The sequence below is a fragment of the Falco rusticolus genome, chromosome 2 (genome assembly GCF_015220075.1).
Source record: "Falco rusticolus isolate bFalRus1 chromosome 2, bFalRus1.pri, whole genome shotgun sequence".
NCBI classification, from domain to species: Eukaryota; Metazoa; Chordata; class Aves; order Falconiformes; family Falconidae; genus Falco; species Falco rusticolus.
In genome coordinates, this window is record NC_051188.1 from 14,765,651 (window position 1) to 14,792,670 (window position 27,020).

The window sequence follows — 27,020 nt, forward strand, 5'->3', positions numbered from 1 at the left end:
TGAAGAATTTTGTGTTATTTATTAAAATATAATTGCTTTAAGGATCACCGTTAAAAGTCAGACTGTAATGAATATGAAACAAATTGCTTGTCTCCGGGCAGTTAGAAATGACAAACCTAGTCAACTAACACAAAAGTCTGCTTACAGCATTTTATCCAGGGCCACATCTTTGTACCAGCTCTAGTGGGTTTAGTACTGTTTTTTGGGAATCTCGGAAACATCTTTATCCCCAGTCATAATGTGGCTTCTTCTTCATTGGTTTTATGAAATGATAAAGTTAGTTGTCTACATTTTTTTCAAGACTCAGGATGTAATTTTTATGAACAAGTAACATCTCTTACACTTTTAGCCAGGGCACCCTGATTTAGTCAGAGATACTGAACTTAGGTCTCATGGGCCTTTGTTCACCTGACAAGGATATGTCTATATAGATCAAACTATACCCCAACAGCATGCTGTCACACCACGGAGGTATCCAACATGTAACGGGGAAGAGCAAAAGTGTATGGCCAGCAAGTACCCTAGTAAGACTCACCATTTCCTACATTGTTAGAAAATTTAAGTATCATTTTCAGTGACTGGCAAAATTTGTCATATTTTAATAGACTCACAAATTTTTCTGGAGCTTTATCCATTTCTTTGTTGTTTGAATATATCAACAATTTTCTGCCTTAAATGCACGAGTTGCTTCATATCCACATCAAAGGAACAAACACCACATTATAATTTTTCAGCCAAATATTCATTTTCATAGTAAAACATGACATTCTTCTCAAATGTATAAAGCTAATTTAGTCTAATTCCTCTTTTACAGTTACCCCAATTATAATGGCATGCCTTTAAAATAAAATATGCAGTTCTGAGATTGTACTAAACTGAGCCTGATGTGTATCAAAATGTTTGTCGTCATATTTTCCATTTCTTCTTGCATTTAATCTCACTATAATTTGATGTTAATGGCTGTTTGAGTATTCAGCACTGGAATTCAAAACATTATTAAGAGCTGTAGTCAGTGAAAACATCTCTATTTAAAGCTTCTGAAATACAGAATTTTAAAGCTGATGAATTTAAGACCATAGCTAAGTGATTTAGTTTTTATAAGTGCAGAACTTTTAAGGAAAATAATACAAACCAAAGCTTAGTGGGTTTGCACACACATTACTTCTGGTGTAACAGACACTGAAATTTTCCTAAGCTTTCTGATTTTTGAAGGAAAGCTGCACTGAATGGTGCAGAAAACAGTATGCTGCACTCAAGAGTTTCAATGCATTATGAGCACAAACAAGAGTATGAATGTATACTTTGTGCCTAGCACTTCAGTTACTCATGAAGGTATTGCAGTGACATCTACTTAATCCTGGACAGCTGACTTTGAAGAGATATTTCTGTGAAGCAGATTAGTTAATAAAAAGTGAAATACCTGTGAAAAAAACATGGGCAATGTTTATTTTAAATCCTCAAAAATCTTGTACCAAACACATGCCCACATGTTCCCATGCACACAATGTACTAAAGTTAAAAGTTTACACCACGTCGTATCAGAAATTTTAGCACGTGTAGTATGTAAGAAAAATGTATAACTGTTCTTTGAACATTGTCATTCTTATGCATAACTAAAAAGCAACCTAGCCAAGTTTACAAAACATTTTTTATGACTGTTGTGATTTTTGCAGTTAAGGAATCAAGAACTCACAATATGTACATCAAGCTTAAATGGCTTGTGTATGTTACAAGTATAAAGCAGTAGGCAGGGTAAGTATGACAAATATACTGAAGTCCTGACATTGCAAAATCTTGACCAAAATAAACAAAAAGTGACCCAGAAATCACCTCTATGATAAAAGACATTTCACTTTTTGTGAAAGAGAAGAGGTTTCACCATCCCTGCCAGAATCTTGGGTAGCTGAGCAGCAATCACCTCTGACATCATCTCAGGGAATTCAACACTCAGTGCACGGGACTGGAGAAATGTGTTCAGACAGAAGAGATGGAGCTGTTTCACTAGCTGGATTTAATAAAATACAAACACGATAAATCAGGCTAACAGTAATGCAGTCAGATAAACATGCTGTCAATCACTTATACATCCATCAGCTGACACTATTATATACCTTCCTCTGTCATTTGTTGAATCAATAAGGGTACATGTCATTCCCTATTAAAATATCCTCCCATGACAGAAATCATAAATATAGGTAAATGGTATGTCATATAAAAACAGCGCCTCACTTATATTATAAAGTAGTATCATCCTCACTCATGACATGCACCATGAACAATGGCAATTAATAAACAAGTCTTTCATTTTATTCTCACATTCAACACACTTCAATGCCTTGTTCGCTAGATACTATTCTGACACTGCTTTAAGGGACAGTAATTACTATTTACTTGGGAGTCTTTCCTACTCCAGGCTTTGATGACATGCAGTCTCTTCAGTCTGATGATCTATCTTTTCCTTATATCTCACATCACTTTACCAGCCCAAGCTGAAATAGGGACATGAATGAAGATACTCTACAGACCAAACGCCACCCTGACCATCACTTTACTGGGTATTCTGCAGCAAGCCTCACTCACTCACTACCACTAAGGCTGTTTTACTTTAAGTATTTGAATTTAAGAGATTGACTCTGCAGCCCAGTACTCAAAGAGTTTTCATCTGGATGCTGTGACAATCAGATTGCAAATTATTACGCCAGGTAGGGCAGGAAGACCTTTCATCCCACACAAGACTGATCCAAACAGGTTCCTTGAGCACTGGGCTACTATGAGTAGTATACTGACCAGGACTTGTTTTTGCAAGTAGAAGGTAACTGACTGAACTCCAGGCAAAAGTTTAGCATTGACAGTCCCAAGTGACAACTGACTACAGTAAACAGTTAAAGCTAAGCTCCATGTCCTCCCCTCAGAATTTTCTATTGTCTACCTTAACCTGTAAGGATGTTTTTCACACTCTTCTCATTTTTCTTTTGCTGGTATCTGAGATGACGTTAATAGCTAAATGGTGAATGTGAGTTCTGTGGCTAGCAGAAACTCATGGAGAGGTTATGGATCAATAGACTCCAGACAACCTGGTGAACCACATAATTATCAGTCGTTACCTCTCTTAACTCCCATAAATGGGATTCTCAAAGGTTGGTGGGTTTTTTTCCCCATCAGAAGGGGGAATTAGTGTCCATTAAAGGTTTTAGATTTAATAAATTAACTTATTCATGAAAAATTAAATTAAAATGCAGATTTCCTGAGTGCAGAATACAAGCACACAAAGACCCCGTCCTTCCTTGAGCTCCCTGCAAGCTCCTCACAACCAACACGGAACTCAAAAGCATTCTTCTTAAACCGCCTTAGTGCCACTTCCCCAGCACTTGCTAAAAGCACCAGGTATGGCCCTGTACCTCTGCTTTTTACCTCTCTTGCAGAGATACACAAGCCATTACACAACATTCAAATGAGCAAAGGTTTATATGAAATGTAATTCCTCAGTTTTAATGGATGTTAGGTCAACAGGATACATGCTTGGACTTTCAGCAATGTGGAAAGGATTCAGCTGCATCTTTTGAGACACTTATGGATCCCTATGATATCACCACTAGAGTTCTCAAAGATTATTCAATTCCCAGATATATAGACAGGCACCGAAAAAAATGGTATAGAATATACATATAAAAGTAGTTTAATTAAGATTGCAGAACCAGTCTTGGTTGTCTTTCTCTAATTCTTTGTGGCCTGACTGCAACTTGACTTGCCTATTCTTTGAATTATTTAAATATTTTCATAAACATGTAGACACATGCACACGCACATACGCACTGCCCCCTACCAAAACCTGTAACTGCACTAATTAAATTACAGAAATAATGAAACAAAATGGTAGCTTTCAAATGCATGTTTCTCAAATACTTCTATCTTGTACACCATGTAATACAGACAATATATATTGATGCTGCATATATAGCTATGTATTCACACAAATATACACACTAAAGAAAGCGTAGGAGTTTTTCTTTTGTTGTTTAGAAAAGCTGACTTGCCATTTTCTATAAAATTGCTTTTAAAAATACTAGCCCCTTCTTACATAAAACCCAAAATACATTAACAAGTAAACTTACGTCATGCATGGAATCCATCAGTTTTGTAAGTTGATAGAAACGCTGCGAGTTGGCCACAACTCCTTTCTGGCGCAAACCAATTGCCTTCACCAGTTCCCTAATGTAACTCGTTCTCATCTCATCAAATTGGCTTTGACTTCTTAGACCTTCCAAAGGAACTAAAAAGAAAGTAACGCTTGTGTTGCAATTTATTCTGAAGGCAATGTGAGAAATTCAAAGACAGGAGCAAGTTCTAGTATTTCACACTTTACAGTGGAATTCATCATTCTAAGCCAGGTAATTTTTCCCATTGAACAGGTACTCCAGAAACAGTGAAACAGTTAAAATTAGATATACCAGCAACAATCAGTCAATTCTGCTAACTGCTGATGTCTAAAAATAGCCTTAAGCTTCAGCTATACCTGTCTGCTGAAAAGAAGATGGCCAAAAGAACTACTCCTGTCCTTGAGGAAAGATGTTATGGACTGGCACTTCTGAGGGTCAGCCCTCTTCATAGCAGATTTATGTTAAAGATCTAGCTGGAGTGTTTCAACATGGAGTCAAGGAATGAACCAACAACTCTTAGGTAGTGTAGACTGTATGACATCCAGGGCTCAACCTTCCTGTTTGGAGCTCTTTCACTTAACAGAATAGATGCATTATCAGTTTTAAATGTGAACAGCTTTTTAGAGAAATTAGCAGAGAGGAGCAAATGGTTGAACTCACTCTTCTCTTAATGGTCTGCTATCAGGACCAAAATGAGGACACAGAGAGAACACTGAGAAATGAGCCTATTAGTGACTGCTAGTGATAAGACCATATTTGATCACTGGTGACAAGTGTTGGTAGCATTGTAAGGGAACAGGCGTAAGCCCTAGACTCTAATTTCCTTGACATGGCTGAGTGTTAACAAACAAGTCTTATAACCTATGCTGTCAAAGGCAACCAAGAAATGAGAAACTTGAAGAAATGAAGCTCAAAAAAATATTCCCATCTGGCAATCAAACCTAAATCCTTGGTTTGCTGTAATAATCATACTTTAAAACATTGTCCTGTTTAAAAAAATACTGGTTTTGAAAGCTGTTACATTTCTTCCCTTTTCCCTTCTCCCTTACCAATGCCATTTCACACTGCAACATCACATTTAACATTCTGTATTCTGACATAAGCGTGAGGTAAATCCTTCCCCTCACCAAACTTTAGACATTTTACAGTACAGGCATATCCACCTGGGTTAGTTACCACAGCTACCTGTAGTCTTAGCGGGAAAAATCAGGCAAGTCTTGGGCACAAGGCACATTGAGTTTTAGCAGTGACCTTAGAAAAAAAATAATTATGCTGTAAAGATGCTTATTTTTCTCCATGGACTGTAAAAGAATGCCATGTGGACTAGCTCACATAGTTAAATAAGCCACCTGCTAGTTATCTAGGTATCTAGTACATCTTCAAACTGGTACCAGACCATGACTAACGTTGGGCCACAACAGATTTTGTTTGAATCTTTCTTTACAAACCCAAGAAACTTGGTTCATAATGACACTGACTTATTCAATATGGTAACACCTGACTTTCAGATGATTTGTCACTTTCTGGAATTAAAACATAAATACATGTGTGTACTGACTCTCTGTACAATGCACTGTATTGTTCAATACGTAGGAATGGAATTCTTAAAAGACAAGACACCCTAAAAAGGAGACTGCTGCACAGGGGTCGGACCTAAACCTATTCCCTGAAAAAGAATTAAGTAGCAAACCCTGCACCGAGAGCAAAACTGCTCTCCATTCAGAAACTATAAAACCCTGTTCTGACATCTGTTAAGTCAAGTATTGCCTGGTTCCTCAGAAAAATGTAAGAGGAAAGGAGACACTTCAGGCAAACACATTAAAATTAAAATTCCCTCACCTCCAGCTGAGAGCACGCTGACAATGCAGAAGCTCAGATCTCTGTTCTACCCGACTTAAGCAGAAGCCTCCTATTTAACAGGAGACTGCCCAAGAAAGGAAATGATCCAGTTTGCCAAGGTTGTCTCTTGTTTATTGATTGTCTCCTCAGACAACTGAATGTCTGGGGGAAGGAGGGAAACACGCGTACAGAAAATAGCAAGTTTAAAGACAAGTGTCTAAGCACTGAGCTAGTCTATGGAAGTCAGGGTCTGCCACCTAACTAAAACAGAATTCAAACAAAACCAGAGAAAAGAAATTGTGACCACTTCCACAGAAAGTACATTTGTAATACCGTATCTAATAACAGTCCAGCCTTTAGGGATGCCATGTTAGCTTTCCTTTGGCAGCTGATGGAGATGAAATGCTGGATGAGGTGGGTTTTTATTTTGACTCAGTATGGCCTCTCAAGTCCAGACAGACAAAGGAGGTATGTGAAAGCGTGTCTGACACATCTACATCAAGGGTCCGAATGGAAGGGACGAGTTCTGGTTTGTGAGGAATGCAATGTGCTTAGGAGTAATACAGGCAGGAATACTCACAGCAGCGAAAAGTTATGTCATGGAAAAAAATAGCTGAATTTTCAAAGCATGGATGGTTCTGGATATGTCTTAACAGCAGATTTACAGGTATCTATGAAATGTTTTTCATACAAAGTGACATTTTGATGGAATTTAGGGTTAGGTGGATGCTATCCTTGACTCATATCTCTAAAACAGCAATTAAGTCCTTCCTTCCTTAAGTCATTCCCTTGTGAATTAAGTTAAAAGATCTCTTCCAGCAATGAGTGACCTGTTACCCTAGAATTCTACAAAACCAGTCACATTCCCATCTAATCACAAAAAAGTTCCACTACGCTGTTCATTTAAATGAAGAATTACAACGTCTTACATTCACAAATGCACCTTCAACACAGGTAGCTCAAATGTTCCTTCACCCTGAACAGACGTGAAAAATGTGGATGCTTTTATTTGATGGCAAGAACCCAGCCAAAATCTTATGCAACAAGATTTTGCAATTCCTCTAAATCAAAAGTCTGGAAACTGTTAGAGCAAGAACTGAACATGCGATATGCTTATTTCTCTCTTTTTGGAATAGCTCTACTTTCTTAAATCGTAAGTCTTTCTGAACTATTCATACTATTAGTTTCTAGATGTATGTTGCCTCTGCAAGATGGAGCGCTGTTTAGAACTTATGGGGCTCTACTACACAACACAGTATGTTACATATATTAAATAAGGACCTGTAAAATGGAAACAATTGTAAAAAATAAAAATGTTGGTCCACTTTTTGCAAAGACTAATTCTGCTTTCATGACAGCTTTGGAACTGTCATAAGTACAGTATCAAGAAAATGTCTAAGGGAACCAAGGGAAATTCAATGGAAAAACTGTAAAAAAAAATAATAATGTGAATACTTAGAGTGGGGGGGTGATTCATAATTAGAAATGTATCACGACTAACATTTAGTTATGTTTAATACAAATTACTGTTTCTTCAAAATTATATTAAAAGTAAAAACCCGTTAATCTAAATAATAAATCAAAGAGGAGACAGATGAGACTAAAAGTTCAGACTTGATTTACTATTAGTATATGAAAGCTTGAAATGGCCATACTTTCACATTGAAGAGGATTAAGATGAATACCATGACTAAAATAAAAGTAGTCTTAAAAAACACTTTATAGCAACAATGACGTTATATATATTTTTCTGAAAACAGTGTTGTGGAATTATATTTATACAGTACCAAACGTTTACTAAATGTCTCAGCAACAACGGTTAGGTGTGTTCCTTTTCCCAAAGATCTGACAAATTGTTTTTTCCTATAAGACAATAAGTGCGGGAAAGATCAAAAAGCAAAACTCATCAGCACAGGTAGAAATACTTTCTTTTAAACTCATTTCTTGAATATATACAAACATATCATCCTAAAAATGAACTTCTGAGCACAATTTATTTCATAAAGAATGATGAATAAATTTTGATGAACACTTAAAATTACGCACTAGTAAATGACAGGGATTGGACCACTGTAATGTTTATTTGAATTTGATTTGAACTTTCTGGGACAGAAATGGATAGCTATAATATCACAAATTTATCTAAGTTTTGCTGAAATTTCAAACTTCCCTCTAAGGTTCAGAAGATAGACAAGGGAGTTAATTGGTGATGCAAACAATGTGAAAAATATTTAAAACAGGAATACATTCAGATTCCAACAAAGCAACTGGAGTTATATCAGAGAGGGATTTTTACCCTCATTTTTATTGCTTTAGTAGAGTGCATGGTGTTTTGCTATTATTTTAGTAATTATGTTCATATGAGCTAAATTTAATTTTTACTTCTTATGCTCTGCTAAGACCAAAGTTTTTTTAAGCATGAACTTATGCAAAAACCAGCCAAGTACAGCTTAAGAAGAAATAAACTTTAATTCCTTATCTTTTACTAAAACTTTATACAACCAACAAGCAGGTTATGCAGGACGTGCATATCCCTCCTCCAACTCTCTGTATAGAGAACCAAACTTCAATATTCTTCCAATTATATTTCTCAAAGTGCTTATTCTCATTTCTAATAGCACCTGTACAATTTTAGGACTTTCTATTTGGGGATTCATAGCTAACAATTATGGCCTCAGCAGATGTACTTTTTAGTCTTTTAGAAAAGGTTTTGGAAGATAACTTCATCAGCTACCACATTTCCCATTTGAAGTGGAACACAGCTGTATGCTGGATTCTTTAAAGATGTGTATGACTAAAAGTGATCACACATTTTATCCTAGAGAAACAAACCAAAGAATAACATTTCCATTTGTTTATATCTATGCTAAAACTGATCTGTTTATAATGACAAGAAGTTAAATAAATGTCAGTATAGTTTGTCATGTCCACCTCTAATTTTTTTGAATAAGCATGCTTTATGTTCTTGGCCAAGATAAAGCCCTCAGTCCAGACAATTTATTAAATATTTTTAATACATTCCTAATGCTTGTGAGGTTTTTTTTAACCTGTGTAGAGCCATTTAAGCTGAAGGGCTTCCAGGCAGAAATACTGTGCACTTAATTTGAAAATGTGTAATACAGTACAGCTATACACCTAAAAGGATCCAACATTTGCTCAGTGCCTTTATGCAGAACAAAACCATTAGTGAATCAGAAATTACTTGTTCCTTATAAACACTAGAAAAAATATTTTTAGTTCTTGGAATACCAACATTCCTCCTAAAGAAGTTTCCATTTATTAAGCCAGATAGCTTAGCAATTGTCAAGTTAAAATTACTACTGATATGTTACAAAGAAATAAAAAGAACCTACTTGTGTTGAGAAGTAACAGTGCTTTCATACATAGGAACTCTTCTTGACTAACTTGAAGTCTGACAAATTCCTGTGGGAGTTGCCACATGGATAGACACAGGGAATAGAACGACGATTCTTTCATCCTCTGTCTTACACCCAGAAAAGGTAAAAAAAACCAATAATTTAAAAACCCATGAAAATAAAGAAAAATAATGGCTCCAGTACTAATTGTTTGAAGGAAGTGCCTTGTTAGCAGTTTAATTACCACATTACAGAACTTAAAGAAAGAGGTTATAAAAATAAATAATTTTCTGACTTTTTTGTACCTACACTATTTTTTTACTCATAATGAATGCACTATTATTTTGGATGTTTAATCTGTTACTGCTGCCCAGAAAAAAAACACCACCTTGGAGACTATCAAAGCTGAATGCTAACCACCAAAAAAGATTTTCTTTTATTGATTAAAAACACCCATACGATTATTGTGAAGTACTTTTTTTTTTCTTTCAGATGTTGACAGATTTTTACATTCTCTGAAAGTATTTCAAAGTGTAAAATTGAAGATAAACCTGGAAGTTTATAGAAAACTTGCTTTTAGGTTTTGCAGAAATGTCTACATCAAAATACTTTGTTGCAAGTCTAACACTGCTAACAGATATTTTGTAGCATTTTATGCCATTAAAGAAACAGTATATAATGTTACATGTAAATATATACAAAAAGTTTTAAAGTAAACTTAAGACATTATTACAGCATTATTTAAACTCCTGCAGAAGTAAACAGGACATATCACACAAGGAAATACACAAAACCGTTCCGGTTTTTGCAGCACTCCAATTTTACTTTTCTCTTTGAGATTTTTATATACTGGGTATATGTTATTGTACATAGTTACTGGGAAGGCAGTTTTCAACTGAAATGACTGCAACACTAGCATTACAAAGCCTGTAATTTTGACTGAATTCATTATACATTAACCTGAAGATCCATTAACTTGGGCTAATTTCACAAAGTTGCAGCTAAATCCAGATGAATTGGATAAAACAATGATAACAAGATTAAATTTTGCCCTCCCACCCCCTATAAAATTCAGATCAGCATTTTAACCTGATTGCAGATAGTACCATCAACAATGAAAACAGGAGATATTTTCCATGAAAAAAAGAGAGACTTTTCTCAATGCACCGAGGGTTGGTGGTTTGTGGTGGGTTTTTTTGGTTTTGTTTTGTTGTTGTTGTTGTTGTTATTTAAAGTGTTACTGTTAGCTTAAAGGAAAATTATTTCAGCTTTGTTCAACATATGATATCCTGTAACAGCTCTTAAATGACTTCTAGAAATTTCATCTGTTAGATCTAAATGGACTGGTTACTTCTAGATCTACTTTAAATCTCCTTACCTACTCCTTTCTGATAGTCTGTTCCTAATGAAGAGTGATAGCAGCTTTCAAGGTATGCTTAAATGCTGGGTTTAGTCATGTTTTCAAACACTGCAAAGTGTGAGCAACAGTAAAACTTTGCAGGGGTTTAATACTAATTCATGAAATCTTTGTTAAACTCATATTCCTGGCTTTCTTTGTCTGAAATTGACCAAACACGTCATTCCCCGGGAGCACCACAACTCAGTTTCCTAAATGACAGAGTAGCTGTGAAACAACCTTTGGATTGTGGTTTCAGGGTCATTTTCAAACAACTCAAGCGTGTGTTGCCTCTGCAGAAGGAATTTCCATTATCTCTTTCCACCTCTAGGTGTATGCTCCTGCTAACCTGGCATTAGCGCCTGCACTCCCACATGGGAAGTCAGCTCAGGGATCACCTCCACCTGCTAATTAATGGCTTTTTCTAGTGTATTTCGCAAGTATATAATTTCCTTAGCTGTTTGACAGTGCAGCCAGATAGTATTCAATCCAGCTTAAGCAAAATCATGGGGACACATGACCAGGGCAGAGAGCCAGGTGGAGCTACCTTTTTTTTGGCAGTCACCTTCGCTTAGAGTGATCCTAGCACAATCTTAAAATGATCTTAAAGTGATCATGAAAGTACAATCTTAGACAACACCATAGACAAGAAAGTTGCTTACATTTTACTGATCTAAAAGCTAATTTATTTCCCCATAAATACGGTTGCGTGCCAGTTACTCTTCATGTCTAACTCTGTTTACAACATTTTTAATATGACCCTGACAAGATGCTCTACAACCAAGAGAAGGGTATGTTACCAGTCCGCCTCCCGTTCAATGTAGATGGTCTTGAGCTGCAAATAAGAAGCTGTCTCTGAGGGTTTATAATCAGGGTTCATAAATCTCAACCCTATTCTGGAAGAAAGTACTTAGCCTTCTTCACAAGGTGGCAGCAGTGGACCACAGGCAGAGTAATGCCCCAAGCCCTAACGTTACTGCCTAAAGACGGACACCCGGTGTTTCCTCTGAATGTAACCATGAGATATCTCATAGACTACGCTGGGACAGAATACAGTCAGAAAATTATCTCAATCCCATCCCTTCAAATTATTTCAATTTGTACAGCATTAATTAATTCACGTGGGAGAGGAAAGAATTCATTACTCTGTATCATAACAGTAATTTACAGTCATCTGGAACAGAAAAATCCAGGAGCTATGGGGCCTGCTCCACTGAATATTTTCTATAAAAAACCCTCACTGTCAAGAACTTACATGTTCACAGATTTTACATTCTGGTGCCCAAATCTTCTGCAAATCCACCTTTTAATGCTTAAACAGGTATGTCTTACACAAAAACTTGTTTAACTTTCATCTCATTTCATAGTAGCTCTTTTAGGATTTTAAGAAAAAATAACTAAGAAAAACGCATTAAGGAAAAAAAAATAGGGAGCTTAAATCACATTTTACTGTTCCTGGAAACCTCCCAAGTACTATAACTAAAATATCTAAAATTACAGCTTTGACAGTATTAGTTTGCATTATTTGACAATAACTGAAAACTACTAAAATGAAGATTTTCTGAACTGATCAGCACAGTGAAGGAAAATCTAAGCCAACAATCCCTGCCCCCCCCCAAGCCAGAAAAGTGCCATCTCACATATTTTATCCTTGATACTAAAATTCCTTGCTAAATTATTACAATTTTCTAACAAGAAATGTACTTTAGAGAAGCAGTTTTATCAGAATGTATCAAAATGAAGTATTTAAACTATATACAAACTGTTTGCAAAAGCCACCCAGTAACCTAAAAAAATCCCATGTAGTTCTATTTATTAAACATTAACTCATGTCTTACTCAGATGAATTCAAGTAAATCTCCTGACAGCATATTTTTTTATTATTTTTCTCTTAGATAATTAAAATATTATTTTAACTCCTTTTGTTCGGCCATATCAACAGAATATTTAGGACTCCCACAAAACTCTTTCCAAAGTTACTAAGCTTTAATATGATCAGAGTACTTTGCTGTTAATTTTGAAACAGAACAAGTAATGAATGAAATCTTGGCCTCAATGAAGTCACATTCTCATTTACACAATTAAGCTAAAAATGTCATTCATATTATGCAAACAGCGGAGTCTACTTACTCATTTAAAATCAGATCTGGTGCAAAATATAACATCTGACCACTGACATGTTTGTATGATCTCCATCCCATTGCAAAAACCATTAGACTCATCCAGGAATACTGGATGAGGGTTATCTGATCATCAATATGTAAATTCCGAAATCCTGGAAAAGAAATTAGAATACTTTATAATTCTTACTTAGACACTGGCTGAACAGGTTTTCTGGGATGACAACTTTGAGCTACAAAACTGAGAACACCTATAAAGACAAGTGCTTTTGGGGATGTAGCTCTCAGAAGTCTGTGAAGCTTGTATAATAACTGGCTATCTCACATTGATAGCTTACCTCTTGGTTTTTTTGTTCTGATCCAGTATTTTGAACTGATCAAAGCAAAATTAACTTTAGCAGTCAAAAGTGACTATATTAGGGAATAGAAATGCACTTCCTTCACCTTTGGTAAATATATGAGAGTTTGTAGCATGACAACTGTAACCAACTCTTATTTAATATAGATAGCTTGGATTTCAGTGTTCTTAACAAGAGATACAGTTGTAACACAATAAGCATCCACATATGAATAACTTTCTTGCATTTAACTAAACAGAAGCATATTCAGTCATCTATTTGCTTTTGATAACTTCCAATCTTTGACAGCTTTAAGGATTTCTATGAATGATCTGTGTCAATCTAACAGCTTCCTGCCACTGAAAGCAGTGGTCCTGTTCTTCATTACCTGGTCCTGTTACCTCCTTCAAGCAAGCTCTGGCATTCATGCTACCCCTCAGTGAACTGGTTCAGCTCATGAAGCCATCAGAAAACTACAGAGAGTAAAAAAAAAAAGGTTTGTTTTCTTCTCACTTAATGAGATGAATCAGGTCAACCAAGAGGTCTAATAAGCACAACCAGCAATGGTGAAGAGCACTGATAGGGACTACCCTTTCCTGCAGCAGCGAAGTGTCAAATTGAACTCACGTGAAATCCCTTTTTCCAGACCTTCTGCTAAATATATTGATTTTTATATAGCCCAGGATCAGATATCTAGGACCATACAGCAGATGTATGGTCACATAACATACACACCTAACATGGACTTTTTTTAATTATTATTTTTGGGTTTTTTTGCAATCCAGTCTTGGCTCTTCATATGTTCAATTACTTCTCACAGCCAGTCTACTTGTAGAGCTGCTTAGTCCTAACTGGTAATATCTACTGCATTTTTTTCTCTGTTCAAAAATTCATTTTAATAAGATTAAGAGTAAGGAATATGCAGACATATAAACATATTTTTATACCAAAAGAATGAATAATAGAGTAGGAGGGGTTGGGGTAGAAAGGTTGCTATAACCATCACATACAAAAACTCTCCGGGCTTCTGTCATAATTTGGAGTGAGTCTAAATATTTAGATGCATTCCTTCACAAGTGCCCCCCTGTTAAAACGTCTTTGGTAAGATAATTTATCTGATTAAGTGGAAGCTTAATTGTTTTAGAATTTGTTAAGAATTAATTAACAGGCAGACGGCAATATTCTTTTTTGACTGCTCATCATATGACATATTTGTTTAACTAGAATTCACCATATATAAGGAGTGCTATTACCTGGTAGCAATTTAGACCATTTGACTACACAAAGAAGTTGCCTCTCACAAAGATGATTTAGACTGGTCAGCAAGGAACTTGGTGTTTCGGGCTTTGTATTGTCATAACCAGCATAGACAACTTCTGGCTCAATGCCTCGTAGAACACTGATCATTGGGGGAACAAACTGTATTTCTTGATTTGGAGAAAAGGACAGCCTTTGGGTTAGAGTCTGGCCTTCATCTTGAAGGGCTGCGGGCTGCTGGAGTGCGACATCTAATGTTCTCACAACCTTAATTTTGTTAAGCTTTTTTAATTTTCGACCTGAAAAACAAAATTGTTGATCTGTTAAGAATTAACCAGAAACAATATTTTCCAGTAGCTGAATTACATTTTTCATCTATACAAGGAAACTAGAACTGTCTTTGGAATAAGTTTTCTATTTTTTGACTATTTATATAATTAAGAAATAATCACGGAAAATTCTGAAAAAGTTTCTCCCTCCATATCCTTCTCTCTTCACTAAGAGATGAACAGCACACACCCATTAAAATTATTGCCATGAATTCTAGGTTACAGTGACCTCATAAAGTGTTTTCTGGTTCAGTTCCCACTGCTCTATCATATGCTGACAGCTGAGCCAACTGGCTCTACAATTCAGTTTCTATTCAATGTTAATTAAGGATACTGTTTCTTCTTTCTCCCTAGTATTCAGAAACAAAAAATCTAGAATTAATTACTACACATAGAAATCCGATTACTCCAGTTCCATAAAAGCATTTCAGTCTCATAGCTAAATTTCAGTTTGATGATCTGTAATGTAATATTTTCCTCCTGTTTACCAGAAAGAAAACAGAATTCAGGGGATGAGTGAAATTCCAACACGTACTGTAAAACCATATGCCAACACTTACAGAACTCTTTACTTTCTAACAGTAATTTCTCTTTCTCAGTATTTGCAATTCTTATTTCCATACCGCAGTGGTTTGAAAAACATTGACAAAAAAATATAAATAGCTGAACTGCCTTCCTAAAATAAACACAGATACTACATCTCGTATGGCTATAGAAATAATAGAGTTCTAACTAGCAACTCTTCAAATTTCTTTCATGGAAACAGTCTGGCAGTGCACCATAGAGACACAGAAAATCAAACCTTGAAGGGTTCAAAGACAATAACCCTCAGTAACATATTAGCATATACACAAGTTTCAATAAAAAGACAAATCCATGTAGAGGTGGCTGCATGGAATATATTTCCCTTAAATAGGTACTGAAAGGTGATGAAAACCCTACTAGATCATTAGTTCTGCACAACAAGTTTGGCTTAGTGAAAAAAAAAAAGGATAAAAAAAATGCAGTAAAGATACTTATGGTGTGATTTAGATGATGGTGGGACAGTAAGAGAGATGCAGCATGATGGAAAAACAAAACAAACAAAAAAAAAAAGGTAAATCATTCTGCTAACAAAGCAAAATAAAACATGTCTCAACCTTGAAGAAAATAATAAGGAAGAAGGTTGTGCTACAAAAAACACCCAGAATCCACATGGATATTTTTACTTGTTGAGGTGCTGCACAAGTATAAAAATGAAATTTCACTGAATGAAAAGAAAATCCATGCCTATCAAACTGCTGAACCACTGAGAAACTGCATTATAAAATGGCAATATGCAGATTGTCTTTGGAAAAATGGCACTTTATTTACAAGTGAAAGATTAGACAAGGAAACTCATCACATCCTGAAGAAGGTGACAGACTTCTCCATCTCTTACTGCCTTCCTTTTTAGTTAAAAGTAGTGCTGCACTCTCAGAACCTAACTAGTGCAGCAAAGAGGCCCTAGGACACAGGAGTAGGGAAGCACACCTAAACTCCTGCACATGCTCTGAATCCATTTTCAACTATTTCTGGAAGGAATAGAGATATGGTAGCACAGTCAGACTCATTATTATTTTCCTTCTTGGAAAGTCCCGGTCTTCCAAACTACACAGTAAACCAGAAAGGTTCAATAAAAATGGCTTTACTTAGGAACTTATCTATTCAATTTTTTTCAGGTGCTCCTGTATCATAGAAGATGAACACAATCTAAAAAGCCGAAATCAGCTTTTTTAAAAAAATAATTTTTTGTTATCCCACCACATATAAGCATATTCATGCATTTCACATACAAAAAAGTTGCACACGACAGTGTAAGACTTAGTTTTAAATAAAACAGTATTTAAAATCCAAAAGGAATATACTGAACAAAATTTCAAGAAACACACTTTACTGATAGTATAAATATGAGTGATGGGCTCTTCAGTAACACTTACCATCCAGTGAAATCAGGGATCATATTCCCACTAACTTCTTTGGGAGTTTAATTACCATCAAATGCCCCAACAACCTTATGCTCATTTTATCACTTGTGGTAAGAATATAAATATTTCTAAGTAGTGACTTAGTAAAGAACCAAACACAAACTTACACCTTCTGTTACTGCTGAACACACACACACACACACACACACACAGAGCCCCCGAAGAATAGACAATATATTATGACAAGAGACCAAGGGCCAATTTCTATCATAACAAAGCTATACATAGTCCTAAACATGCTGGGAATTTCTCACTAACTGTTGTTCAGGCATGAAGGAAAACAGAAGGAACAATGCATTTGATAGCTCATAAATAATGATTTCAGGTATTTTTCTGAAATAATGGCTTCAGATACTTTTACAGTTCAGAGGACAAGTAAAGAAAGAAACTAAACAGAGCACTTATCACATGGAAATGTTAGTAGTTAATAAGTACCCATGTTTCCAAGTGATTAAATGTATCAGAATTAATGTCACACTGGTTTGCAGAATTGCTTATGTGTTTATTTCTAATTATGTTGCTTAACAGCCACCAATAAAGCAACTCCACTTGTTACCCATCTACTGGAGAGGTGACGACTAATAACTCACAGTAAACTTTCACATCTACCACAAGAAGACCATGTAAAATTAATGCAAACTCTTAAGGACATAAGGAAAACACAGAGATTTGGCAATAGCTTAGTTATTCAATTGCTGCCTACAAAAATATCCAGGTAAGTCCCTGCTGTAAGACAAACAATTGTCTCCACTTAGTCCTATAACGTGTAAAGAATACTAATCCACTCTGGCAACCATTCATCTTAATACTAAAACCTGTCTGTGCTTATTTGGACGGCACACCTTTGTAACATTTGTTTTAGATAGCCAATGACTCAAGCAGTTTCTTAGTACTCACAGTTAGTTCCCTTACCCTTGATTACTACAAGTAGTATGCATAGTGTTTGTGTACTACACATACCTAGAAAACAAAGAAATTTAAAAAATAAAAGGTACTTAATCTCCTCATCAAATATATTACGATTTTTCCCTTAATACTTAATTCTGTATTTTAATATTCTTTTAACTAGGCATACAGAACCAGGCAAATCAGACATTACTGATGGTAGTCATTTCATATTAAAACGGCTGGGTTTCTAGTGAAAGTCTAACATCTCACTATCCTTCCCCATACCCTGTAATGAGGTGAATAATATCAATCATTTATTATTCCTGACAGAACATTATGGCTCTGAATTTTAGGTCACTATGCTCTTGCATTTTGTGCAGGAGAACAAGCTGTGTACGCCTTAGGAAGGTGTATACAAAATAAAGGAACAAAGCAGTAAAGTAATACGTCTTGATCTTAATAAACCCTTTGATGCTACCTCAGAAAATATTACCTGGAAAATTACCTGGCCCAGCTACCTGCTATCCTATCAGACTAGAAAAGGGATAAATTAATGTGGCCAGTTACGAGATTGTAAAACTCAGACACAATTATCGTTTCCTCAAAGAATGACAATTAAGGAATTAGGAAACTTGTTTTCATTGACACTTCGCTTCTATAAATTAAGAAAGAAGAAACAGTCCATATAGTGAAATGGACTACTAAAGCTATTTGTTACTATTCTATAACTTACTTACAAGTGACTAGAATTTGTTTTAGAACAATTCAGGTTCATTTAATTGCTTTGAAATTAGCATCAGAAAGTAGAACTGCTGTCAATGTAATGTAGTATTATTTTGTATCTAGATGGTTGCCACTCAGTAACATCCAGTGGAAGATAAGCATACTTCTCCCAGCAGTAAGTTTAACTTAATTAGTGCAGTTAGAATCTTAAGAATCTTACAGGTAACATCCTGTAAAATCTTAATCTTTCTCACCTTGATTAAACACTATTGGAGGTCTGCATCTAGTAATTGAAGGCTAGCATTAAAAAACCAAGTAGCAGGAGTAAAAGAGCAAAAATGTATCTAAATAAGTTCTGAACGGCTGACATCAGAAATGCACAAAAAACCTTGCAGTATAATAGGCTGTAAACACAAGACAAGACTTGAAGTATTGATGATTCTGATTTGTTTAAAATACTCAAGGATGTATCTAAGTATGTAATTTGTTCCATGAATTGGAAATTTGCTTATGGAAACTTATGTCCTTGTGAAAAATCATGTAAGCCCAGCAGTACCCCATACACAATACATACTGCTTTGATCAGCATGGCAAGTCATGGGTGGGAAATATTGCTCATGTGATAGAATAAAGAAGAAATATACATACATAAGAAATGGTGGAAGAATAAAAATAAGAAAGATGGCAGTAAGAGCAGAAAGAGCACTATGGTTAAACAGTCTATCTTGAGATTATTTGTTGTTTTGAATTTTAAATCATCATTTACAAATAATATAATCTCATTCCAGTTTTTCTCATTTTTTGGCCTACATTTGTCTTTTCTTCTCCTTTTAGTATTAAGCATTTCATTTCAACCTGAGTAGAATAATTAGCTTCCTAATCCCCCCAGAACTGTTGACATCACCAAGAATGCCTGAAATACTACACTCAACCTGATGCAGCTGAGAAAAAACTAGATATACCACAGTCCTGGCTGGTTATGAATGAACACAGACTAGAAAGATAATGACATTACACACAGTATATAATGCCAGTTCTTCCTTCAGGGATAAAAATCTAACATAAAGTGCAGAGAGAGAGGAATGTTTGATGCACTAAAATAAATGAGAACCACCAGGGGTTTGTGCATATTTTTTTTAATTCCCTTTGAGAACACATTCTTTCTACCATCTTTTTGTAGCCACTTTCTTATAGTCTTAGCCATGTATTTTCAAGCTTTGTGTTGATCAAAAACTCTATATAGCTAAAGTTTTAATACAAAAAGATGAAAAAAATACAGGAAAAATATGCATTCCTGCATGTTAGCACACCAAAACTTGTCACGTGACAACTCGATCCTACTCCATTTTCTCCCTGTAGTTTTCAAAGACATAGTGCTCAATTTTGATTAATATTACATAAAAAAGTAAATCTGTTATGGCAAGAACTAATGCAAAGGGGATTTCCCAGCATCTAGCATGCAAAGTCTGTAGTGCTGGTGCAACCACCGCCTGGCCCTCTTTGGTGGAACAGAAGGACTGATTTTGTTGACATATACTCAAAGCAATTATGGAGAGCACAACAGAAAAGGGAAGGGGGTAGTACTGATTCCTGATTTTAGTATCAATCTCAATTTGCTTGTTTTTTACCTAAATCAAATTTTCTGATCCAAAGGTATTAATACACACCAAACACACAATTCCTGTCCTTGCTAGAAAATTAGTAGAAAGGTACACAGTAGAAGAGACAGATTCCTGCAGAAAGGTATTTTTGTTTCAGGATTTCCGGAGTCATTAAAGAAAAATTATAAGGAATTTTAAAACATCAGGTAATTCTTCCAAAGATAATACTTTAATGGGGTTCCTTCCTTTACAGTATCGAAGTAATGTTTAAACTTAACAGACTGAAGGTACTGTTCTTGACTGCCTGTTTTTCTGAATCAGATTTGAAAAGCAGCTCACCTCCCAGGACCATACCGGCTTGGCAGCACTTCCTTAAGCGACATGCTGGACAGTTCTTCCTACGGATTTTATCGACTATACAGTCATTTCTTCCAGCACATAAATAGTTGTGCTGTCCTGTAGGCAAGAGAAAAAACAATTAATACTATGTTAACTAACATGACAAAATTATTTATATGTATAAATGTTCCAGAAATAACAGAGGATTAAAAAAAAGATATACTTGAACCATTAAAGGACTCCTTCATTTTATGCTAACTTTCAAATAATGATGTGTTACTATTTAAATAATTTATTTGGCCTGTTTAAGAGTGAAAAACCCCATCTACAAAATTAAAAAATAATTAGCAGACATGAACTGCTTAAATCATTGTACTATTACTTAAGTAAATCAGGCATGAGGACAAACCCATTAATTTCTTTCAAACTTATTTTTCTTTTAAGTTATTGTTCCTAATTTGAAAAAACTTAAGTAAATTTTGCTTGGATTGATGTGGAGTTTCTGACAGAAAACTGAATGAAAAAGTTGGGGCAGTGCAAAAAAGAGCCCTTTAAGCAGAGTAAATTACCTCTGATGGAGAAGCAGTTTTGCACTAGACCTGCTGAAATACCAGCTGAACAGATGCAGCCAACACAGCCAAAAAAGGACAAATCAAAAGTGGCTGTAACTGTTTGATTTAGTTAGCTCTTAGTTTATTGTTTAATTCTGAACAACTCAGGAAAAGCCTGTCATTACTGTATTAACATGGAATCTTTTTAAATGAAATTAGCTTCCTGCAGAGCAAAAAATTAAATTCAGCTGATAACCTGACATTCTTTTGACCACAAACTTCAATGATACTTCCAAATTTCACTTGAAGAGAATGAAAAAAGTATATTTTTTTGCTTTAGTATAATATTATAATTTCCACAAATTATTTTAATTTTGAAAAGTAAACAAAGCTAAGTACATAAGTAAGAAAAAGGCAAAGCTAATTTTCTGCTAAGCAAAGGTAATCCTTTCAAATTAAGCCCAGGTTTATAGTATAAGGTTTTACTTTTAAGATGTGCCTGTTTGTGCACATCATCCTCTACTCACTTCTGTATTTTCAATTTCTTACCAGTACCTAGCATGAAAGCATGAAAAAAAAACAGAAAAAAAGTGTTTGAGAGCAACAAAATGGATCAAAAAAGTATGGACAAACTACAGAAGTGCTAATATCACAGATACTTCATGGCATATTGTAGATGTGGATCTCTAAATATCATCAATAGCAAACCTTTTAAATTTTCAGCAATTTCTAGATCAGTATCACTCTGACTCAGCCATCTGATGCCACCAGTAGCTAACAGATCTCAGTTGATTATTCAACTCGGATGCTGTTATTCAGCTTTCTTTATAATCCTATTCTGTCCTTTCTCTGCACATGGTAAAACGAGCAACTGTTTGCCGATAACTTTTCTCCACAGAAGAAAGCCAAACTGAAAATGAATCCTCAGATGAAAATACAGAAGAAAGAACATCCTATACTAACAAAAGAAAAGAGCTAGTGCTAAACCATGTGAAACAATGGATTTGTTTCTGTGCTAACATTTCTTTAGATAATTGATTTACTTCTTAGCCATACTTTTAAGAACATCTTATTTGGGCTTAGTGAAAGAAACCTGCCTGCCTGAAATTCATTTTTATAAGTTTTTGTTTGTTTGTTTTTGTTGGGTTTTGTTTTTGTTTTTTTAGAAAACAAATAAACGGTAAATAAAAGGTGAATAACAACAGTTGCCTCACACATTGCCTGGCATTTTACAAGTATTTAGTAATGCAGTCAATCAGAAGAAATTCTCATTTACTTTCTCCCATTAATTCTAAAGCTGGATTCCTTCTTAAAGGAAACATTACCAAAAGTAACTGAATGAATGAAAATCTGTCTTCCTTTTTGCAGCTGACCAGGAAGGAAAACACTTATTTTGAACACATCTTCCTTGGGATTATTTGCATTTTTTCCTCATCTTGCTTTGCCTTTATTAGCTACAAAAGCATTAAGTCTTTTGATAAGCAACAGTTTTAAAACTCTGTTAGCTTAACTAAAATCTATGAATCTATAAAGCATCAGATTGTCTCTACACTGTGGCATTCTGATGCTTTAATGTACAGTTAATTTACAAAGGTACACTCAAGCACAGATTAAGTTTTATTTGTGGGTGTCTTGGTTTTGGGGGTTTTCTTTGTCCCCTGAAACATATCTCTTCTGAACCTCTTTTCTAGGAAATCCTTTGAGTCTATACACCATGGTCTGAGTCCATATAGCCCATGTCCAATGCAAGACCAAGAAAGGTACGTTATGGAGTAAATGCTCACAAACTGCTCACAGGCATTCAAGTTGCACTTTTCCCCCTATAATGACAGAAAAATACTTACCAAAGCCAATGCCGTATCATGAAATAGTGCTCTTCAAGCACTCAAGAGAACACTGCTTATACGTTCTGGAATAATGTCAGTATTCAGAATTTGCTCTTGATATCAGTGTGTGCTTTGCATACTGAACACCCAAGTGCATGCTCTAATCACCTAAGGAGGCTAAGGAGTTTGGGTAGAATCATTAATGGCAACTCTGTTCCTGCTAAAACAGGAAATAATCTGGAAAAACAGAAGTTAATAGCTTGATTTATACTGCTACACATTTAAATAGCCTGTATTATTTCAAAGAATCACAGAATGGTTTGGGTTGGAAGCGACCTAAAAGATTATCTAGTTCCAACCCCCCTGCCACGGGCAGGGACACCTGCCGCTAGACCAGGTTGCCCAAAGCCCCGTCCAGCCTGGCCTTGAGCACTGCCAGGGATGGGGCAGCCAGAACTTCCCTGGGTGATGTGTTCCATCTGCACATGTCTCACCATCCACACAGTAAACAATTTCTTCTTAACATCTAATCTAAATCTACTCTCTTTTTAGTTTAAAACCTTCACCTTTTGTCCTCCTGCAGCAGGCCCTACTACAAAGGGGCCTGTCCCCACATTTTGTATGAGCCAGCTTTAAGCACTTGAAGTGTTTCAACATTATGCACCTAAGTTTAAGCATTACAAATCAAACTTTAAAATTTTAAATTTACATTTACACATTTAAGTTTATCTACAGATGTAAGAACCTCTTCATAACTTAGGGGTTATCAGTAGATCCAGCTTCCACTTCAATTGAAAATGCATTAATTACTTCATCATTACATAACAACTCACAAACTGCTTATATACATCCAAGACTGAACAAGATTTTTCACATTTGCAAACCAAATTTTAAGTGAATCACAATTATCAAAACTATTCTTCAATGTTCCCATGTTCTAGAGTTTAAGATCAGACAGGATTAAATAATCTCTTTGTCCAGTGCATACCATGGAAGAAATGAAGTATTTTATTGGAATTTAGCCACAGTAAGAATTTGCTTTGATCTTCAAAGGGTGAATATTATTTCATTCCCTTTCATTTAATAAATTGTATTTAAAAATCTAATAGTAACCAACAATCCAATCTTTATTACATCTTCACCTAATTTATTTCTTCAATAAAGACTCCATGATGATAGCATAAAAAAACCAGAAGCAACAAAAAGCCAAAATCCTGCCAACCGAAGCCTCCCATGAGATTATGGCAATAAATTCTCAAGCACTTCTTGATCCATATTGTCAACCACTTCCTTGTTTGCAAGGCTACAAAAAAGCCACAGTCATATCCTTAATCTTACTTAAATCACACCTTCATGAGAGTTCTCCACTCATCTCTATCCGATCTCTCCCCAACACCTCTCATCCCAAAGTGTACTTCCTTTGTTCTGATTCAGCTGCAACTTAATTGCAAAACACATAAGGTTCAATTATATAGCATTTTTTATAGCCTCATCTGTCAGGGATTTTTTTATTATCTCAGTCACTTGATGGATCTCATATCTATAGATAAATATGAGTAAATGTTCTCATCTGAAACTGTTTCTACTGTTGTGCAGAGCTGGGTTCTGAGAACCTGCTACCTGCTTGACATTAATATTTAAGTGGCAGTAACCATCTGAAGCACAGATTGCATAAGAAACAGAAAACATGCCAGATATTTGGTTAATTTCAAAATTATGGGACAATATTTAGTTAGATGAAGCCATCTGGAATGTTTTCATGGGATACTAAAACATTTATTTGAAAACATATTTGCTGTATCTCAGTCTTTATGATCATCTATATTTTAATTGATTGGCTTCAATATGTGAGTATTGATATTAAATGCATGTACTAATGAAGTATCCAAAGAGCCCTGTCAAGATAAAATTCCTGTTCAATTGGTAGCTTGTCATTCAATAAGTTTTATATGACTACTGTCATTACAATCAGGAAAAAAACCCCAGAAAAAACAGGATAGTGTAATCACTAGATCACCGGTCAGAGAGTAAAGATTGGTATTTGTGTTTATTACAAAGACATGAATCTGGTAACTTCCTAGAAACCGCCAATTGCTCAGAATTCTTCACCCAATGTTATATTTCCTCTAAGTTTACTTTTCACCTCTTTTTGAAAGTGTGCGCTGTAGCTCTCTCTCAACCTATCAACGTATCAGCTTGTGACCTGGATATGGTTGAGAATATGGAGAAAATACAGACTTATCTTCTGTATTTGTCTCATCTCTTACTCATATATTCCAGATTCTTGTAGGATAGCATTTTTCTTAACCTCCCTCAAAGTCCATTTGTGTTACCAAAGGTGGAAGTCCCAATGCAGACTGGCAAATACAGTTTTAAGTACTGTACTAACTATTGCTATACTGTCAGGTTTATAAGAGAAAGATGACAAAATGCCAATGGCCCACACACACAAACATGGTCACAGGTTTTGCTATCAGTAAAGCTGCACAGACCATACTCCAGCACTGAGACATTTTAATCCAAATACTACTGGAAGTAGCACGTACAGCGTCTTTAAAAACTGCATGGTCAACTTAGCTCACTGACATGCTGAAAGTCACCTAAAATCACTCGAGTAAACTAAAGTTGCAGAGGTTTTGCAGATGTGCAATATATGGAAAACATAAGGCTTTATCTGCACCAGCGGCATCAGACGCAAGCAATTAGTTATTTGGGTAAGTGCATCTGTGCTGGACTGCCGCCACTCTGCACAGAAGCAAACCACTTGTTAGCAAACTCTCAGTTCCTCCTGTCGGCAAATAGAAGCACTTTTTTCAAATCTTTTCTCCCTCTCCCATATCCTATGCTGCCTCCCTGTATCTTAACTGGCAATGCTTTTGTGTAAAATCATCCTATCCGTGCCACTGAAGGACTGCTCTTTGGAAAACATAGCATGGTGTTTATTCAGTCTAGTTTTAATTTCTGTCTAAAAACTGCAGATATCTATTGCAACTCTATAAATTATTTTATTGCAAAATGTCTTCCAGTGTTGACTTTTTGCTTCCCAAGAGCTAGCCTCCAGGTTTTGCTCAGTAATTTACTACCAACATGCTTTACCTCTTAAAATATTTTTCAGAAGTACCAATTAAATCAATAGGTTTAAAACCCCAAAGGAATTACCCTTTTAACATCACTAAACTTGGAACTCCTTGTCAGGGGTTCTTGTGGAAGCCGGTAATAACCATGTTGTCAAAATAAAAAGGAAAATAGATTCACCTATACTAAACATAATGGTGCAGAGGTAGCTTTCAAGTAAAACATTGACTTCTGGAAGCTAAGACAATACACTAGGGTAAGGATTATTTTGTACCTGCTCTGGCAGTCAGGTTTTCCATAACTAGCGTGGTTCATCAACAGCAATTGGAAACACAACTAACAACCTTTGCTCTGATCTAAATCTAATGCTCTTCTATTTACACTGTTTCAACGTGCAAAGCAGCAGACATGGGTTGACTTTACCTCTACTACATGGGTTTATGAGCTTCGGTCTTGAAGAACTAGGAATCTATACTGCTACAGTTTGTAGTACTGAAAATATACCCTTCATGTCCCTGTACACCATTATAGGCCATTACACTCTCCCAAGATTCCACACACCTCAAATAATGTTTTTTAATCATTTAATACCAATTTCATTTCTGGGCTAAACATTTTCTCAAAAAAAAAAAAAAAAAAGGTGTGACTGAAGACTCTGACCACTTAAAAAAATACATCCACCACTGACTTTACCATGCATAATCTCTTTACAAAAAGCCCAGTAGCTAGTGGGGGGCTCACTTTCAATTTCCCTCTTTGCCCATTGAAATAAAATTCTCATTTCCCAACTCTTAAGCAGGTGTTCTGACTACTACTACGAAGTCTATACTGGTCCAAAGACCTGCTACTGATGCAAATCTGCTTCACAGGAAAGGATTTAAGATACAATGGACCAAAGATGGCAAGGATTCCACCCTGGAATCTTCTCCCAGATGAAATAGTGTGGAATTCCTTTCTTCATAATGATACAGTTTGAAATGACTGATCACATCCCAAGTCATCCAACAGCCTGGCAGTCAGGGCTGCAAGGAGAGAAAGGTGTGTCTGATCCGCTTCAGGAACTGGAGAATGATGAGCATGGATCTCATACCCTGGATGACTGACTTACCTCACCAATGTACTCAGTGATGGGGTTTGTGATTTTAACAGGTACTAGTAATTCATTCATCTTTATGAATCTAGTCTTTCATTCCCTTGCCTTAATTACACGTGATGGAAA

General features: G+C 35.6%; 1 protein-coding gene across 2 annotated transcripts in view; it reads right to left on the minus strand.

Moving 5' to 3' along the window:
• The window catches only part of PGR (progesterone receptor), a 37,738-nt gene continuing 10,718 nt past the window's right edge, over positions 1–27,020 (minus strand). Inside the window, exons 3-8 of one of the 2 annotated variants that reach the window (XM_037377790.1) lie at positions 20,350–20,466; positions 14,460–14,762; positions 12,879–13,023; positions 9,350–9,480; positions 4,113–4,270; positions 1–2,005 (exon numbers count right to left, since the gene is read on the minus strand). In XM_037377790.1, coding sequence (XP_037233687.1) covers positions 1,850–2,005; positions 4,113–4,270; positions 9,350–9,480; positions 12,879–13,023; positions 14,460–14,762; positions 20,350–20,466 — 1,010 coding nt within the window. In that variant the 3' untranslated portion in view covers positions 1–1,849. Of the gene's footprint in view, positions 2,006–4,112; positions 4,271–7,783; positions 7,860–9,349; positions 9,481–12,878; positions 13,024–14,459; positions 14,763–20,349; positions 20,467–27,020 lie in introns of those variants that run through there. The other variant, XM_037377791.1, reaches the window with a different exon arrangement.